Source organism: Gymnogyps californianus, chromosome 3 (assembly GCF_018139145.2).
Source record: "Gymnogyps californianus isolate 813 chromosome 3, ASM1813914v2, whole genome shotgun sequence".
Classification (NCBI taxonomy): domain Eukaryota; kingdom Metazoa; phylum Chordata; class Aves; order Accipitriformes; family Cathartidae; genus Gymnogyps; species Gymnogyps californianus.
The window spans coordinates 76,739,561-76,759,262 of NC_059473.1; the positions used below are offsets into that span (position 1 = coordinate 76,739,561).

At 36.4% G+C, this 19,702-nt stretch overlaps 1 protein-coding gene across 1 annotated transcript in view; it reads right to left on the reverse strand.

Annotated features, from left to right (window-relative positions):
- FIG4 (FIG4 phosphoinositide 5-phosphatase) overlaps positions 1 to 19,702 on the reverse strand; it is a 76,528-nt gene that overhangs the window by 33,039 nt on the left and 23,787 nt on the right. The window contains exons 8-15 of the mRNA XM_050894976.1: positions 18,845 to 18,945; positions 18,241 to 18,403; positions 17,504 to 17,601; positions 15,272 to 15,405; positions 13,164 to 13,280; positions 11,613 to 11,658; positions 9,898 to 10,046; positions 4,583 to 4,749 (exon numbers count right to left, since the gene is read on the reverse strand). Of these exons, the coding sequence (XP_050750933.1) occupies positions 4,583 to 4,749; positions 9,898 to 10,046; positions 11,613 to 11,658; positions 13,164 to 13,280; positions 15,272 to 15,405; positions 17,504 to 17,601; positions 18,241 to 18,403; positions 18,845 to 18,945 (975 nt within the window). The remainder of the gene's footprint in view (positions 1 to 4,582; positions 4,750 to 9,897; positions 10,047 to 11,612; positions 11,659 to 13,163; positions 13,281 to 15,271; positions 15,406 to 17,503; positions 17,602 to 18,240; positions 18,404 to 18,844; positions 18,946 to 19,702) is intronic.

Below are 19,702 nucleotides of genomic sequence, written 5' to 3' on the forward strand. Positions count from 1 at the left end.
TTCTTCCTTTTCTATGCACTCATACTCCCTCCAGATACTTTTACTGTCCCTTCAGAGCACTCTTCCAAAAAGATACTTATTTTACCTTCTTTCTTGCTCCTCACCTTCCCAATTTTCTTAAGAGGATCACCTTATAAACATTAACTTTTCTACACAGTAATACTCAAAAGCATATGTAGGTCCTTATGGTTTGCAGGCCATACTGTTTCTCCAAAACAGTGTCACAGTTTAACCAAGACATAAGGAGAGAATGAGGAAGGCCAGGAACACTGCAAGAAAGCTATGTAAAACTCAGTAAAAAGGTCTGGAAAAAAAAATATAAACAAAAAAAACCCCTTGTTGAGGACACTGAGAATTAAAAAGAAAGGAAAAGTCACAAGCAATAACATGTATTCTTTCTTCTTGTTATTTAGTTAGTGTTTTAAAGAAAGTGCTGAACAAAACCCAAGAAAGCTCTCTACTTTAAGCATAGAAACTGGAGGAGCCACAAAGACAAATACGTTAAAATTGGTGATAATTTCTGAAAGCTAAAAGCAGAGATGAACCTCCTTTGTTCATTTACCATTGTTTCACCTGCCAGGAACAGAAGGTATACTGAAATTGTTAACTAAATAATTGGAAAACAATTAGAGTAAAACAAGATAATTCAGTTAAACTATTTCACTACTTATATGATAGATGCTAAAACAAAATAAAACTAAATGACATTTGTTCTGTGAAAAACAGCTTGAATTTAAACTCATACCAACTGAATTAACAAATTTATTGTCTGAAATGGTCTATAGCAGCAGTTCATTAAAGCATTCTTACCTTTCTTCCATAGCAAAAAAATGACTGCTCTTAAATGTTACATTGCAAAAGGATTCAAACTCTTTTTTGCATTTATTGTTTCAGTTGTGCAGTTGTGTTTTAAACTTAACAGAAATACAGGACATCTATCAGAAAATGTCTTTCTACTGTCTTACTTCTCAACTTGTAATCTAAAAGTAGGTAAAAAACCATAACATTAAAGATTCTTTGTGCACAAGTCTTCAAGCAGGCACAAACATATATGTGACTGAGGAAGGAGACAGTTAACTTGAAAGGCGACAATCCTTCCCCCTGCCTTACTTTAAGGGTTGAACAATTTTATGACTTAATTTTGAACAAAAATAATGAAAGCTTTCGTCTTTCTTTGAAATACTGGCCAGAGAAAACAGGATATTGAGCTTTTCAGATCAATTTTCTTATCTAGATAGAAAAACCTCTATTTTCAAAAATAAATAAATAAGAATGTGTCAATGCACTGTGGAGCACAGACGAAAGAGCAAACAGGTTTTCTCCATTGTTAGCACCGAATGTTATAATTATGTACAAGCAAGTAGAAAGACTGCACTGATTTTTCAAAAGATACTGCAATGTACGTGTATACTAGCACATTTTTAAGACCATTTGAGAAAACAGGAACTGAAGGGGCCATTTAATTGAATTAGCCTAAAATAATCTACTGCTCTCAATCTGAGTTTGCAACTGCACTACATGACAAATTACTAAACCATGAGAGATTCAACACAATTGGGACTATAACATCCCATGACTAAAAGGTTATAGTAATTAAGTTTACTTTCATACAACACCACAAGGTAGTTTACTATGTCCAGTCCTGTTTGTGAATAAATAGATTATTCCAGAAGCTTATTATGCATATTGCAACTCTAGCACTGAAGTCTGCAATGTCTCATTACTTTCTGAAAGGCATAAAAGCTAGAAGAATATTATTTGGAATACTATTTCCTAATTTCTCTGACAATCACAAATGAAAGAAAAATGTTAGAATTCAACTAATCAGAATGCCTGCCAGAGAAGGTGTTGAAGGAACATCTAATTCTTAGCTGGATGACGTTCTTTTTTCTGGTACAACTCATTTGCTTATAACCAGGGTACTTCAAATAGTTGACTTCCCAAACTACACTGCACCCTCTACTTTTTTCAAATGCTAGAATTAAAAACAGACCTGAAAAAGTCAGAATTTTTGCCTAAACCTGTAAGATTTTTTTCAAGTTACCATAAAACTAATTGTCCCACATTTTGAGGAGGAAACCTTGGTTTTCTTCTAAGCTTCAGTTGCTAACTTGATCCTGAGAACATTTTTTAAATTCTTCCCTCTTCTATTATAGGCAACATATTACAAATTTATAGGTACAGAAAATCTATAGAAAAGCTAAGCCACATATCATGAACTAGGGTGAAACTGCATTCAAAGTTATCTTTCTTACAAATCCAAGTCTTATCTACTGGATTAGTATCTCCAGGCAAGCCACTTAACCAATACATGTCTTACTTTTTCCTCATCTGTACAACTTAATTACTAGTGATTATCCTAAGAGCTTAGAGGTCAGATGAAACCATTTTCTTAGAAGCATAAATTATTTTTAGAATCATGTATTTTTTACGATAGCGACACTTGTTCTGTTTGTCGAAGTGATTTATTTAGGAGGCACTGTTAGCAGGCCACTTGTAATCTTGTTCTGAATCTGATATATGGTACGACTTCAAGCAAATCACTAAAATTTTCTGAGTCTGTTTACTACTGGTACATAAAATTCATAAGCATTAAAAAAAAGTTTCTCGGATCAGAAACACAAGGAAATGCTGGCTCATGAACTGGCTAGCCCTCAGATTTTTATTCGTATTTTAAAGGATACGTGATGGATAGTAACAATAATAAGTGCAGTATAGCAAATTAGAATCTTGTTCTAAAAATGCTTCCTTCATCTCTGTTTTCTGAGAAAACTTCAAGAATAAAACGATCTCTCTCAATGTGTCACATTAACAGGCTTGCAGATGCCACCTGAACAGGCAGTGTTGGACAGTGAACCTTTAAGTTTCACTGAAATGAATCTTTTAAAATTTCATACTAAAAATGCAGTAAATACAACATTGAATGCTATGTTTCAACAATGCTATCTTCAAACACAAGGAATGCATACAGCACCAAAAATATTTGGCACAAATGGGATCAAATACCAAAACCATAAGTAAATTGGGGAAAGTGTGCAGCACCTTTATGAAAAAGTCTCATTTTTCATATTGACTTCAATAAAAACTAACATCTGTTTGTGTACTCAGCTACAAGTTCGCCCAGGTGACAAGATGGACTTTTTTCATTCTGTATTCTTTCTTCTTTTTGTAACATCTTTTTCAGAACAAATTCTTTTATTACTAAAACACATGCATGTCATGGCTATCCTTGCAAGCAGACCACAACCCCAAATGTGGATCTAGAACGTTGCTCAAGCTTCCACCTAACCATTTAAGTGGCTGGCATAAAAGTGAACAGCTTCAGAGATTTGTTCCATCTTATCAGTACAGGTGATACTGCAAGTGTGCTTCCTTTTGCTCATAAGAATTGATGAAGCCATACCTTATTGCCACTGCAAACAATAAGAGATCATATCACTGAAATAAACAAGCTCTCCATTTCTCACTTAATTTGGGCAAATATGATACACAAATTACATGAATTACATTCAGAAACAGTACTTTAAATGCTGTGCTCTCACATTTTGCTACATACACAGAATCGTCACTAACAAAAGCAACAACTTTAGCCAAAGAAACCAGTGATTACTGAAGTATTTCTAGCCAGTGTCCAACTCACTGTTTTAAAGTTCACATAGTTTCCAAATAATTGCAGTCTACTAGAAAAAAAAAATGCTACTTCCTTCCCTGGCTATGCAGCTTTTGCGAAAAAGAGTAATAGAGGACTGACACAACATTTAGAACACAGCAGCACTCAGTGTTTGTCATCCTGACACGTCTTAGACTGTCCTTTGATCATTCTTTTAGATCTTTCTCATGACTTCTAAAAACAGTAAGCATTTTTTTTCAGTTATTTTGCATAAGGTTTGGCTCAGCATTTTTCAAAGAGGTTTTCTCTTAGCATTGTTATCCAGAACAAAGTAGAACAGTATCAGTGACTGATACAAGCTAGTAAAGGAGTAAGCTAATATTTTACAACTTATTTAATTCAAGAAATAGCTTATTTACTTGGTGAACCTTGCTTTTTTAATGTAATTTTTTCTTTTCTGCCACAGATTCAACAGTAACTTCTATTCATACAAAACAACTACATGCATCAGAGCTTGCTTTTTGTTTGAAGTCCCCAGAAACATCACAAGAAATACTCCACTTGAAGCCTTCTACTTGTGTTTAGATTTAGATTTACCAGTTTCCTTGTATTTGTTGAAGCCATTCTGTCCATCATTTTAACAGCTCTGTAAGAGCTACCTGCTTCTCTATTGATCTACAAATGTCACTGGCAGTTTCAGTGCTACATGTGTACATTTTCTAAATACTTCTTACATCAGTTCACTAACTTCTATCAAATAAGGCTGCATGCTACAACATGCATTTACATAGGGTATAAATACTTCATCAAATCAGAACACCCATTTGATATCCACCAGATTTTACTGAATTATTTGGAAATGATAGTATAGAGGATCTCTGTCATAAGATCATAGTATGGATTATTGAAACATCACAAGTAAGATGCTCTTTAAATAATGGCTTAAAAGAAAGCACTTAAAATTAAATTTACCTGAGAAAGCGTTACTATAATATCTTGAGAGTGTCTGCATAATATCTTTGGAATGCTGAGTCCATGGAGCTATCTTTCTATAGGTTTTTACTCTGTGGACAAGCTGAGAACCTCCATATTGCAGAGAAAGCGTGTCTCCATGATCTTCATATAATTCTTCAAATAATCTGAAGGAAAAGCAAAATGTGTCATCTATCAGATTGCTGAAAAGATATTTTTAAGAGAAAAAATAATGAAGTATTGTAATAATAAAGTCTTTCTGTTTAACAAGCAATACATTTTCTTCTCCTAAGTACTTCTACCAGTTTACAAAAACAAGTATTTCATTAAAACATGCTATTAACTTACAAACACTGAAATTTAAAGCTATGTCTCTATTCTTTATTCAGATAAATATGTGGAAATTTTATTCAGATATAATAATTACTAAGAAGGATTAGACTGTAAGATTTTCACTAATTTATAATATATCAGAATGCATTCACACTACAGAATTTGCACTTCCGTAGATTCAGGGAGAAGTTTAACATGTCCTACCAGTCCTACTACGGAGAAAACAAACCATATACCTTCACAAACTAAGGTATTTTAAATACACTAAATGGGACAGAACGCGTCAATATCTCAAGGCTATGTTTTCTGTCAAGTCCACTGGGAATGCAGCTAGCATAACTTTCCAAAAATCTCCCTAGTTACAATAATGATGGCTCAAAGGTACAAACTGAATAAACATGACTTGTAAGAAATGTGAATGGCAGTCAGATACCATTTGCTGGAGCTGGAAAAACATGATGTAAGAAGAAGGTAGAAAGAGTTGGCTGCTAAGATGAACAAGGAGAGCTGGTTAAAAGCAACACAGTCCTCTAGCATCAAGAAGTTGATGGTAGACTCCAAACTGAGAGCAGTCCAAATAGCAAAAATTATCAAGAAGCTCCCCATCAATAACAAAAACAAGACAACAGTCTCAGAAAACAAGGCCATCTTAAGGAGATAACATCCAGTCTAAAAGATAATACATTGAAAAGGGCTTCTCAGAAATGGAGACTATGGTCTTGCTTGAGCAAGACAATGACAAGGATGACATCTTGCTAAAAGAGGCTGAAAGTTTAGTTAAGAGGCAAAAAACCAAAACGAACAAAACCCCAAAAAAGCCCCAGCCACCAAACCTGTGGAAACGTATTTCACATCAGTATAGCAAGACACAGGAACTTGGGCATCTGCATGTGATATACCGTAATACCTGAGAAGAAAGAAGTCCTTAAGAAGTGGAAGGGAGGGTAGAAACAAACAAAACAAAACAACAAAAGCATTCCCTTAAGAAAGTTTCCAATAAAGGGTTAGTACTGCATAAGTAACACAGCAACCATCTGACTGAAGTCCTCCTCAAAAGGTTCTGGATGAAGAACACTTATCTGAGCAGCAAATCAATTTCTGTAAAAACAAAATAGCTGTCCAGCAAATCTTCTGCCCAAGGTCAAGTACAAAAAGATCAATTAGGAGGAAACATCTGCTTATTAACTTAAAAAAACCCAAACCAAACAAACAAAAAAAAAACCCAAAAACCAACCACAACAAAACGAACAAACCAAAACCCACTTGCCTCCCCACAAACTGTTCAGAGCTCATGATACCATGTATGAGAATCTCCTCTTTGTTTCTTTGGGTTTGGTGGGTTGGTTTGTTTTGGGGTTTTTTTTTGGTTTTTTATACGAGCGGAAAGCAATGCTGGTCAACTAAAAGCTAAAAAACTGGTTGAAGGCAAAAACTGGCAGACAAAAGGATGATACGTCTCAAAAATTTCCCAGTCAGCCATGGGGGATTAATGAACAGAGTTCCAATGACCTTGCAATAAAGGTTCACAGAAAGCAGACAACTTTAAATTAATTAAGCACGTTGATCCATTTGATTTGGAAAGGACTTGTAGAATTATATTACCCTTCCACAGCCTCAAAATATTAAGCCTGCAGTCAAACAAAGACTAGTCTTCTGTAGAGAGAAAAGTTGACTACATATGATAAAATAAGTTGCTAAAGTACACTTTGTCTAGGAAACTTCCTAGATAGGACAACAATTACACTGATGGAATCACTAAGAAATATAGCTTGCAGAAATGGTCCTGTGCCACAAAGTCATTAAGAAGATTAATCTTGCTAGACACAATTGGACTGTTCAAGACACATCGTTTCTTTATCCTTCAGGATGGCCAACCAAAATAAAATGCTGACTTCAGAAATCTAGTTCAACAGAAATTCTGGATGGTAGCCAGCCAGTGAGACCATATGAGAAAAATCAGAATTCTAAGAAGGACATTTGAAGAATGTGATGAAAAAAAGTTAGTTTTTCAGACATGTTAGCTAAATTAAGGGACACAGACCACTACAGATTACCCTCTTTGGCCAGGTAGAAGAGTGTAAATGAAGAGGCAGAGTACACAGGAAGCAGATACTCTGATGTGAGACAATGCAGGTGTATTGGGTTTGCGTGGCAAGGTTTTGGTAGTGGGGGGGGCCTATAGGGGTGGCTTCTGTGAGAAACTGCTAGAAGCTTCCCCTATGTCCGATAAAGTTAATGCTAGCGGGTTCCAAGACGGACCCGCCGCTTGCCAAGGCCGAGCCAATCAGTAACAGTGGTAGCGCCTCTGTGATAACATATTTAAGAAAAGCAAAAAAAGTTACAGGGGGTGGCAGTTGCAGCGAGAGAGAGCGGAGTGAGAAGATGTGAGAGAAACAACTCCGCAGACACCAAGGTCAGTGGAGAAGGAGGGGAGGAGGTGCTCCAGGCGCCGGAGCAGAGAGAGAGATTCCCTGCAGCCCGTGGTGAAGACCATGGTGAGGCAGGCTGTCCCCTTGCAGCCCATGGAGGTCCATGGTGGAGCAGATATCCACCTGCAGCCCGTGGAGGACCCCACGCCGGAGCAGGTGGATGCCTGAAGGACGCTGTGACCCCGTGGGAAGCCCGCGCTGGAGCAGGCTCCTGGCAGGACCTACGGACCCGTGGCCCCATGGAGAGAGGAGCCCACGCTGAAGCAGGTTGGCTGGCAGGACTTGTGACCCCGCGGGGGACCCATGCTGGAGCAGTTTGTTCCTGAAGGACTGCACCCTGTGGATGGGACCCACGCTGGAGCAGTTCGTGAAGAACTGTAGCCCGCGGGAAGGACTCACGTTGGAGAAGTTCGTGAAGGACTGTCTCCCGTGGAAGGGACCCCACGCTGGAGCAGGGGAAGAGTGTGAGGAGTCCTCCCCCTGAGGAGGAAGGAGCGGCAGAAACAACGTGTGATGAACTGACCCAAACCCCCATTCCCCGTCCCCCTGCGCCGCTCGGGGGGGAGGAGGTAGAGAAAATAAGGAGTAAAATTAAGCCTGGAAGAAGGGAGGGTGGGGGAAGGTGTTTTAAGATTTGGTTTTATTTCTCATTATCCTGCTCTGATTTGACTAGCAATAAATTAAACTAATTTTTTCCCCAAGTCGAGTCTGTTTTGCCCGTGACGGTAATTGGTGAGTGATCTCCCTGTCCTTATCTCGACCTTACGAGCCTTTCATTTTATTTTCTCCCCTGTCCAGTTGAGGAGGGGAGTGATAGAGCGGCTTTGGTGGGCACCTGGCATCTGGCCAGGGTCAACCCGCTACAGCAGGGAACAAGAATGCAGGAGGTCAAAGTGAAAGACTGCACAACGGAGAGACAGTATAGCGCATGCCTCTTCAGAATTTGTTGCATTATAGAGCAGGATTTTTTAATTATTCTGAACACAGTAATTCAGAAACAAGTCTTAACAGATGACAAAATTGGTTTCAGACAGGCATACATTTAGTGCAATGGAGAAGAAAAAAGTCAAGTTTGGCCAGATAAAAGTAACCTTTTATGTCAGGCTAATAGCTACATTTCAGAGAGATAATGAGAAATAAGGTATCAGGAAAATCAGAGACAAAGCAACTACTATAATCTTAAGAGATGATGGTAAGAGATGGAAATTTGGGTGGCTGGGGCATAGAGAGGAAACAGGAGGGAGAGAAGATAGACAGGAAACATGGGACTATTGCAGCAGGAAGCAACAGAGGAAATTTGGGGTGGGAAATTCCCTCCCAAAATAAGCGGTGGGAAACACAGCCTGAGGTGCTGAAGTAAGTGGTAGCTGTAGAGGATACCACAGAGAGTGGATATAAGAGACCTGTCCACCTCCTGATCCCCTCTAGCTAGAACCCAAGAGTCCTGACTGCTGAGTCCCCAGGAGGCTGCACAGCAACTGGTATTTGCAGCAGCAGTTGTCTGTTCCCAGAGGTAAACATGCAACACCTAGCAGCTGGGACATGCTGGATGAGAGGCATTGCTAGCTCACCGAGGAAGCCAGCCAGCGGGTGCTGTCCCTGGCCATCAGGCAGAGGCCAGGAGCCACCACTTGCACAGTGAGCCAACAGGCTGCAAGTGAGGTTGTTTCCGTGGCACATACCAGCTCCTGGCACCAGGCAAGTGCTGGAAGCTAATGGGAGAAAGAAGAGGAGCTGAAGGTATGTCTCGAGTAAAGGGGAGGGGAGACCGAGTACTTTGTCTTTTCTGAAATATGAGTTACGTCTCCATGTTCTAAAACTATCAAACCACTAGTCAAAACCAATAGTGAAGCCACAAGTTTCACAGTCATGACAACAGCTTTAAGAAATAAAAACACATCACCTCAAGGACTCTTACATTAATATCTGAAGCATATTCACAAGTTAAGTAGCTTAATTCCCCCTGACCCCCAAAGCATTTCTTTTCTTAAATGGTCTGAGGAAGCTTGAATAAGTATCATTGATACTTGATCAGACAGAACAACTTTGCTGAAAACTTTTCTTCAATAAATCAAAAAGTACAAAATTTTTCCAAAGGAAAAGTAGGAAATAGCAAGGTAAGATGTACTTCTATACAAATACCAGTTTGGCATTCTCCATAAAAGCATGTACTTATTTCAGTTTTCATTTTTCGTTAGCATTTTGCCTCAAGCAAGTGAAGTAAGTGTAAAAGACTGGAGTGTGGTTTTTGTTACATTTATTTAAAAGGAAAACTCTTAGCTTTAAGTTTAGGCCTATAAAGAGAATGAAGTCAAGCAGTTACCTTGTAAGAAGCCTCATTAACATACTTTCCCAGAAGAGCAAATTTTCAGTGTGATTGGATTTTCTCAAGATTTCAAGTATGGAAGATTTTTCAGACTTGGATGAATAAACATTATTAAATCATTCCAATAGAAAGAACTGCACTTTTCTTCTACATAGACATATTTTCCTAAATCTCTTGACACAAAATGAAAAAATAAAACCATGACACACTTTATTAATATATCTTACCTAACAGCATCCGTATCAAATTGTAAATTTGGTTTATCAATCAATCCCAATGAATAGAGTTGGTACGCCAAAGCACATTTTCCCACCATAAATTGGGCGGTGTTAGTGCGATCTAAGCAGTCCACACAATTGGTTCGGAGAACTCCAGTCTGGTAAAGCAATCCAAATAAGAGATTTTTCTTAATTAACAGATTACTACACTCATGATTATTACTTTTTTTCTACTATCCAAGACTTGTCAAATCTCAAATTATGTCAGTTCACAAAAATTTGAGGAAAGACATTTCTAGAAAATGTTAAAAAGCTACATCAGACTGCTGTAATGTCTACTTTCAAAATATTCTTGCTTCTATCATCACACAAACTGCATCACTCCTTCAATTTCACAAACAGCCCTAAAGATTTACCTTAAAAAGAAAAGCTATGTTATTTCAGTGAAAAAAGTCTTATTTTCAAGTATGCTGTAACTACTGCAAAAAATAAAGCATACTTCTAAGTTGCTGTGGTTCTACTGTGATGGTGCTTATGTTTTAAGCTTTCTGTATCTGGAGCAACACACATGAACATTTTGTTGAAGGTCACAGTCATGCACATATTCTTTTATGCTGTTTGTACCACCATTCTTCAATTCCATAATGCACACAAAGTTATTTTATAATATGAACAGCTGCAAGAAACATACGTTAATATAACAGCATGGGGGATTCTTCTGCTCAAATATATATGGCTACATCCAAGCTAGTCAACTAAACTTTTATTGCCTTAATAAAGAAGCACTTTTTGGGTGTGACTCACAAGATGTCTATTCCGAGATGAACTGTGATCCAAATGCTTACGTGTATGCCAATGGTGACTACCTCAAATGATTAAAGTTGAAAGATAGATAAAATAATCATTCCCCTAATACAGGTAAACCTGTAAGACTAACAGTAAAATAAAACATACCAATGCTAGTTAGATTTTTTTTTTTTTAAAACAGATCAAATTAAATCTACTCTGCTGTTTATCTGCCCTCAACAAACACATCCCAGTGATCAGCTAGTAAAGGAATGTCACATGCTTTCTAACTTACATGAACTACAAAATTACGAATGGCAAGTCAAAAGCAACTAATGCTTTTTAAGAATATGCCCTGTGTTCAGAGTATATAATCATTCAGGTATAAATCTGGTACTGTATGGTTTACAGTTTAGTCAGCACTTTTCTGACCTTAAAGAAAGCAGTGTTTCTAGTTTTATCTTCTTTTACTGATGGAAATTGTAACAATGTACAGAATATTCAGCACTGGTGAAAATACTTTTAATGACCCATTTTCATGTGTATGAATATGTCACCAGGCTTAAGTATGCTTATTCCTCACCTTTTCTGTATATCATTATATTACGCAGTTTGCTAAAACACTCTTGTTTTAACTTTCACTGCACTGGTAACACTACAGACTAAATAGTAATGGAAGCTAGTTTAAAATATGAGCATTTCTCAAACTACCTCCAGCAAAAATACAATTCCAACAGCGTAAGGTTTTGTGGTACCACGCAAGAACTTTAAGCCCTATTTCCCAATTGGATTTCTGGGATGGACAGCAATAATGCTGTTTACTATAAATATTAATTGAAGAGCACTCTGTGAATCACCAATCAGGTATTTAAGTGAAATGGTTCACAGAGTGCTGATCTAAATCACTATAACTATGCATTAAAAGTATATTTTAGTACCTGCAAGCGACCAGTGGAAACAACATAACCTCCCAGTTCATTCCACCTGAAAGAGAAACAAAACAGAATGACTTATAAATCAGTTAAAAAAATAACAGATCATACCATGTATTGATCTGCTCAGTGAAAAAGAGTGACAATTAAAAATCTGCCACAAAGCAAAACTGATATCCCTGAATAGCAGAAAGCAGTGAAAGCTCTATGCAGCAGTAAGATGTTGCATTTAAACCACACTGAAGGAAAAAAAAAAGTAAAAAAAAATCTAGCCTTAAAGTAGAGATATTCCAAAGCCATACAAAATATTTCCTTTGCTCCCCATAAAACAGAGTATGAGCAACACAAGTGTTGCTACATCGGGTCTTGAGTGCACAAAAATTGAAGTAGGTATGATGCCAACGACTGGAAGGTAGAGGCGTAACATACCCTGTAGCACAAGCTGGTTGATTTAAATCTCACCCTCATACTGATTCTAGGCATACATGCTGGATACATACATACGTACATATTGTCCAGGTCTTGTAATTCTGTATAGGCCTTAACTGTATCCCAGATCCAGAGAACATGAGTCAGAAATTAATGACATTTTGAGGTAGAGGAGCAGTTATGCTCAAGTGCAAGTAACCCCTGAACTACTGAATATTTTCAAGTTAGTAGGGTTACCTAGCCTGACCAGAGCACTGCTATGGCAAGCCTATATACTACATTTGAGACTCACCAGACTATCTCTACTGAACACAGCATTACATGGAATATTGATGTTGTTCCTGCTAGTTTACAGTCACCATGTTTGCTGCACTGCATGGCAGAGAAAAGCTCTAAGAGAGCCTATGAGAGTTTTAGCTTAGATTGTTTCTAAATGAAGATAGGCTAAAAAGGCAAGGATGCTCTTCATGTAAAATATGAACACCCATTTGGATAGTGATGAATTAGATCCCTAACATGAAAACTTGAATCAAAAACTTACTGAACTTCTAATGTGGAAGTTATTTTACTTCTGGATTTTCAGCGACTTGAGAGATTTCAGCTGTACTTCTGCAGCAGTCTAAGCAATTACAATTTCTATTTTAAAAAAAAGTTTTAAATTTTGTATGTATGTATACCATAAAATTCATTGGAAAACATCAGACTCATTAACATTTAGATGATAGTTCTCTTATTAGTATCCCTCAAAAGAAGCCACTTATTAAATTCCAAATGTTGTTTGCTTTGTTAAATTTACCCCCAAATTTAGGATTCCTTTGGTTAAGGTGGAAAAAAAAAACAAACACCTTTATATAAACACAGATGGCACAGATCACAAGTTACAAATTATGGTTTGAAGAATTCATTGTAGCAGAACAGCAGCAGCATAACTGTACTCTTTCAGTGTATTAGTATTTCTTAGTATGTGCCTCTGACTGCAATCCTTTTAGCTATAACTTAATAACGAGTTATATTTTTGCATATTAATTTAAGCCTTAAAACAAGAAATAATGTCATAGACACAGAAATTCCAGACAACTCTCCAAGGAATAGATGTTATTCATTATGCATCAATTAAATTATACGTACTTTTCATCTGGCCGCAAGATACTGCAGTAGGAATCAGGTCGATTTACAAAAAATCCAGTCTTCTTTACTACACTTTCTGCAATCACATTCAGTCTATCAAGGACATTGCAAAGTTTGCTGAGGAGAGAAAAAAAAATACACAGTCAAGATACATTAATACTAAAATTTTCACTGCTTGGAAAGTCTTTTAGTAACAAAAATGATTTAAAGGAAGACTCACATCACAGCTTTATTTATCCACAGTAATTATGTCCATAGTTTTCTTAGGTTTTATGGACTTAGGAAACAGACTGACTGTATCCGAGCAATTTTGTTTACTTTTTAATAAAACATATTACATACACTAGAAGTGGAAGACTTCAAAAATCTAAAACTCCTTGACTTTTATATCATACACATACACATTTTCCTCTACCAAAATTTCTGTGATTCACAAAATGAGGCAGAAAAGGTATATGATTATGCTAAATCATATTCCCTCAATTTGTTTGCAAGCTGCTGTTTTGTTCAGTAACATTTGTTTCCATGTGTAGCCTTCATGATGTCCTGCACCTCCTGCTCAGATCAGGGCATCCATCTGTTCACTGTGGGGAACTTTAACTTCTGTTTACTCATAATTTTCTTTTCAAAGTTTTTATTACAGTGTTTACATTTCAAGTAACAAAAACAATTATTTATTTTTTAAAGATTGCTTATACTGAGATGGAAGCAATATTTTGGAACATTTCCACCAGTACTACTTTCCAGCAAACTTACTTCAAAACTACATGTTAAAGCAAACACACTCTCAGTATTCCTGAAACTGTCAGTTCTTTAGGCAGACATATACATTATCTTCCATTCTTAAATATCTCCTGCTTGCATAAATAATTAATCTTGTTCAAAGCCCTCAGGTATTTTTTATATCTGTACTAGGATGAATATGTATATAAATATACTTCAAGCTTAAAGCTAGAATGGGAATCCTTTGATCACCTAGTATCATTTCCCATATAGGACAGATCACTAAGCTTCATCAGCATCACCCCATATGAAACCCAAGAACTTGCATCTAGCATATCTTCTGAAAGGAAATCTAGCCTTATTTTGAGATTTGCTATTTAATCGTAACACAAACAATTGCATATACACCTAACTGTACACAATGCCATTTTAGGAAAAAAAAAAAAAGTAGCGCGAAACCATGTCCAACTTTAAAGTAACAGTTTCACACCTACATGACCAACCGCATCAACCAACTTGTAATCTCAAATAGCGAATAAGGATTGTTTTCCAAAGCTTTTTTCATAAAAATTTAATCGACAAACATTAATTATATTCCTGCTCTTTGAACCATACCAGTTTTTCCATTGTTTTGCTCACTGATACAGTAACAGATACCTAGAAGTTGATCGAACAATTCTTATCATTCTTCTAGAATTTCTGGCATTATAAGATACAGTAGACATATGCAGATCAAAGAACTTTACAACCCAGTTGTGTGTTACTTAAGAATAGCAATCTATACCTGTAGATTTAAAATGTTTGTGCCTTGTAAATATTTCTACATTTAGGAAAACATTCATCCTTTTCACACGATCCTACTACAGCATTCTGTTGTCCAAAATTATAGAATAAAAAGTTACAGAATATATTTGCCCTTCTAAGATACATGCTTCTAATAATCTAAATGTTTTACAACATTGAAATTAATGCCCTCATTTCCTTTTGGAAGAAGAAATGGAAAAGACTGATTGATATAAAACCCCTTGTTTTCCAAAATTTTATAATTCATTAAATTCAATGACTGAAATGGAAGACCTGACAATATGCAGTGTTTTGACTAATTCAAAATAAAAAGTGAATGTTGATGGATTTTTTTGTGGCTTTTGTCTACAAGTTTCCTTTGCAGAGAATTTCAAAGTTTTCAGGCCTTGCTCCACTTTGTTAAGAAGCCATAGAAAACATTAAAAATCCTTCAAAAAGCTGAGCTTTCATTCTGTCCATAGATCTTAATAGAATTTCCCATCACTCCTAAGCTACATTCAACTGAAAAGCGACACATTTAGTAGCACACAGTTATTTGTATTGTGGCTAAGAGCACTAGTACAAAGAAGGATTTTTTCTACCTTTTTGTGTATTTGGCCATATCCCAGGGTATATATATAATTGCATGCTCTGGGGGTAAAAACTGGTTGAGATATGTCACAGCAGCAACAAGTTCTTCACTAAGAATCCTTTCGTGCTTTCTTTTTTCACGTTCCTTTAGCAAAAAGAAAAGGAAGTTAACATTACAATTGTCATTAACAAATGTACATAACCTGTACACATACACATATGTATGTATATATAACAGGAATTAAAAGTGGAAGCTGTAACAACAGCAGGCAGTTCTTCATAACTAGTACAATTAAGAACAGAAGAGACAGAAAAATCTAACCATTCTGGGTTTTTAACAATTGATCTGTATTAGTAGTAAAAGTCACCTGTTTCAACTGTGCATAATCATTGGCTGAAAAATGGAACCCTGGAAGAGCAAAGAGCAGCACACAGAAACAAAAGTGGTAATACAGAGGAAATGGACAAAGACAAAAGAGAAGGAAAAAGACAGGCAGAAAGGAAAGTATCCCATTCAGTTCCGGGGTACAAGAGGACCCAGGCAAATTCTTCTCCACTACTGACAACAGATGGGGAACAAGAGCTCCCATCTCCCAGCCTCACAATAATTTAAAAAAATTAGAATTATGTTGCCATTCTCTGAGTATATCATATGTTTTGGCATTCTATATATTAGTATGGCTTTCCTCTCAACTTCAGCCAAACTAAAACCTATACTGAACCTATGTCATAGAAACTGCTTTAAATATATAATAGCAGTCCTAAATAAACAAACCCAAAGGAAGCCAAATACATTCATTACTAGTTAACAAGTTTCTAGGACAGACAGATATAGGAGGACATAGATTTATATTTCATCAACATTTAAGAAATCAAATAATAAAAGTACTGGAGATAGAAGTGCTTAGCATTTGTGTAAAAGCAACAGCAACATCCAAAAAAAGGTGTTCTGATTTGGGGGCTTCCCCCCCTTGCCTTTTTTTTTTTTTTTTTTTTTAAGCGGTACATAAAGTAATAAAAGGAACATGAATTTTAGCATCTTAATATTGAGCATCTACAGAGAGGGAAATAAAAAGATGCATTTTCAGCCACTGTATCAAAAGCCCTCTGAATAAAAGCATATGATGATTCACGTGTCAAGGTCATGTGAGCCTAGGCTCACACTATAACAATGGCTTTTGAAAGCTATGGCTGCAAGAGATAAAATCATTTTCTTGTCAACAAATGCTATCCTAAGTTGATTCCACAGACTCTTGGACAGTCTTAAAAGCACTCCTACACAGGAAAGCTTCTAGAAATAGAAAATAGGTTATCTAGTTGCCATTTTTTACAACTTAGAGTTTGAAAAGCCTTCCTTTTGTATTTTCCCTATTTTTTTTATACTAGGAACAGATCCTACATGCACATAAAAGATCCTTTTTTCTACTGAATACAGCTCTACAACAGAATAAATGAAATGATTTTTTTTAAAGACTAAAAAGAAATAAGATATGGTTCACGCAAAACAAATCAATATATTAAACTCAAATGTGGAAACAGACACCACCACAGAAAATGGCTGGATCAGAACAGAAAAAAAAAACAAACCAAAAAACCTCCAAAACAAATACAAGATGTAACAACCAAAATTACAGTGCCACCCAGAATCCAGGCTTTGTACCACAGCTTCTCACACAGCAGTGAATTGAATTACTGCAGCAAACAGGAAGCTCCCCCCATTAGCGCAGCCCTGCTGCCAATGGCACTGCCCGTTAGCTAGCGTCACATGCTTCCGCTTTCTCTCCCGCTCATACTTCCATGACTCTACCAGACAGACCAAGCAACAGAAGATAAGTCTTTATCATAATATTCCAAATAACTCAGTCATCTGTGTCGAGAAGCCTACAAACCTCACTTTGCATGGAACCATACTATTTTAGTATTTTTTAGTGCTAAATTAAATTTAGTGGTAAATTTATTTGGACTTACTCACATCTAAGGGGTAATAGCAAAAACCTGAAAACAACAGTGAAAGGTTACTGTAAGAAGTCTATAAACATGGGAAACTTCTTTTTTTGAAGGGCAGTAGTGGAAGCAGTTAAGAGTTATGTACTATACCGTGTGGGATGAGATTTATGAAGAAAATATTCCATTTATAAGCTAGTATTAGTTTAGAACACAACCAAAATTACGAAGAGACTCTACAGAAATAAGCGTAATATTAAAAATTAGAAAACATATAGAACATATTCAAAATATTGTACCTTCACAAGATTCAAAATAATAATGGGAGAGCCAAATCTCTGAAGCATTTGGTCAAAGTGAAGAGCAGCAACATGTGCGAAAGGATCTGCTTGGTCCACTGCAACAAATACATATATTCAGGATGATGTTGAGCTGTAGAGTCACTTAAATCATTTTCCCTTAAAAGTACTCTTCACAAAATATATACTAATTCTCTGATAGTAATGATACATTTAGATACTGTCCCCTCTTTTCATGCAAAAGCTGTTAAAAAAAATCTTCCCTTTTCCAAATTGGAAGTGACTTCTTAACCAAAACTTTCATGAGATGCTTACAAAGAGCAATTATTCTGGCCCCATTAAACTTAGCCCAGATGTTTTCCACCATTTTCAATAGGTTCAAAATTTTACCCACAATACTAAGATAAATGTAGCTAACTTTGTATACAAAATAAGCACAAAGAAAGCTGACATCTTCAAACAGAAGTTTTTTCTTTTCCATTTCTGAATGTGAAGTCTAAGATGGAGATTTTTTTTCTATTTGATTTCATCAAATGCAGCTTTTTATATGGTTGAATGTTTCTATGCCATGACGTTTATTACAAAGAACATGGATTTACTTTAAATTATGGTTTCCCAAAGAACAAGTGCAGACAATTCATTCATTTTTGCAAATTTAGTCTTCACTTACTCGCTCAGGTGTTCCTTTAGGACACAGTGCTAACCATAATCTATCACAAAGAATAATTTGTACATACATGTTATGGGTGGCTTAGGCATCATAGTTGAAATATCTTGAGACCAGTACAGAGGGACAGATCCTCGAACCTGAACATAGGAAGAATAACTCCCCGCAGAAAATGACATAACTGAAGCATCATAAAGTATTTGTTCCGTTTCCACTTCATTAGCAACATCTCCCTAAACCAAACAGAAATACACATACGATGTAGACATGACACTTCAGAGCTGCATGCATTATAGAGAACTGATCATTACAGAGTACAATTAAACTGTAAGACACCAAATCACAGTAGTGAGAACACCACTGAAGGTTAAATTCCCATTTGTCCCTAAATGTATATTACCAGATTTTTATATTTTTTCCTCTATTTGGGAAATAACATTATCTCTGAGTGTTAAAAAAAAAAGAACTGCCGGTTAAGACTTATTATTTTAAGAACAGCTTTATTATCTCAATTAAAAGTGTAATGATAGCTGTGATAACATTATCTAATAGCATGATTTACAGTCAAAACCCTAACAACCCTCTAAAACATTTCAGTTCTCCAGACAGTCAAGCTCAAGCTTTCATATTGTTGGGGGGGCAGGGGAGAACCCCTAAAATCACATTTAATTTACCTCACAGTTTGCTCCTCGTTTCAGAAAACGTGTTCCAGCAAATTTGCTTGATCTTCTGGCTATCAGAGTGACGTATATAGGGCGACCGTATATTAACAGTTCTTGAAAGAGCAGTTAAGGTTTACACGTCACATGTAATTTTTTGTTCACTTACTTCATGCAAGCAAAAATAAATTCTAAAAAAGGTGTATGAAACTGAAACATCTGATTTACTAAAGTCTCCTTAACAGTGATGAGTATCACTTTCAAATTTCTTTTGCAGCTGGGAGAGAGCATTGCCCTTTTCAACAATCATATTTAAGAACTTTGAAAAGGGCATCTACATTACATCAACCACTTTTCACAACATATAGAAGTATTTCTATTTTATGAAGTGGCAATGGAGGTGAAATAGGTACAAGATTCACCTTGAGCCACAAATACTGCTTTTGTGAATACTGGGATTAAAGCCTGGGAGCTTTTCAGATCAGGTATATTAGTCACCCTCTAATTATTTGTCTGGACAAGTAGATAAATTTGCAACTGCTTGAAAGCCAGAGCAAACAGCTACAGATGCAGTGGTGGCTTTCTTTTAGGTTTTTTATTTTTTATTAAAAAAAAAAAAGATAGAATCAGATGTCTAGTATGACCATCACTGCTTCCTTAGCGTAAGGGATACACAAGAAAGAGGAAAGAAGACATTTGCTCGTCAAGTACCTAGAGCAAAGACTATTGTCACTCACTAAGCAGCTGCAGGCATAATGCTGGTGGTCAGATCCATAGCTACTACTTTGATTAAGTAAGACCACAGATGAAATAGTGGTATATAAAAACAGATCTAGCTTTCTGTCTGGCGACTAAGCCAATGACCAGCAGCCT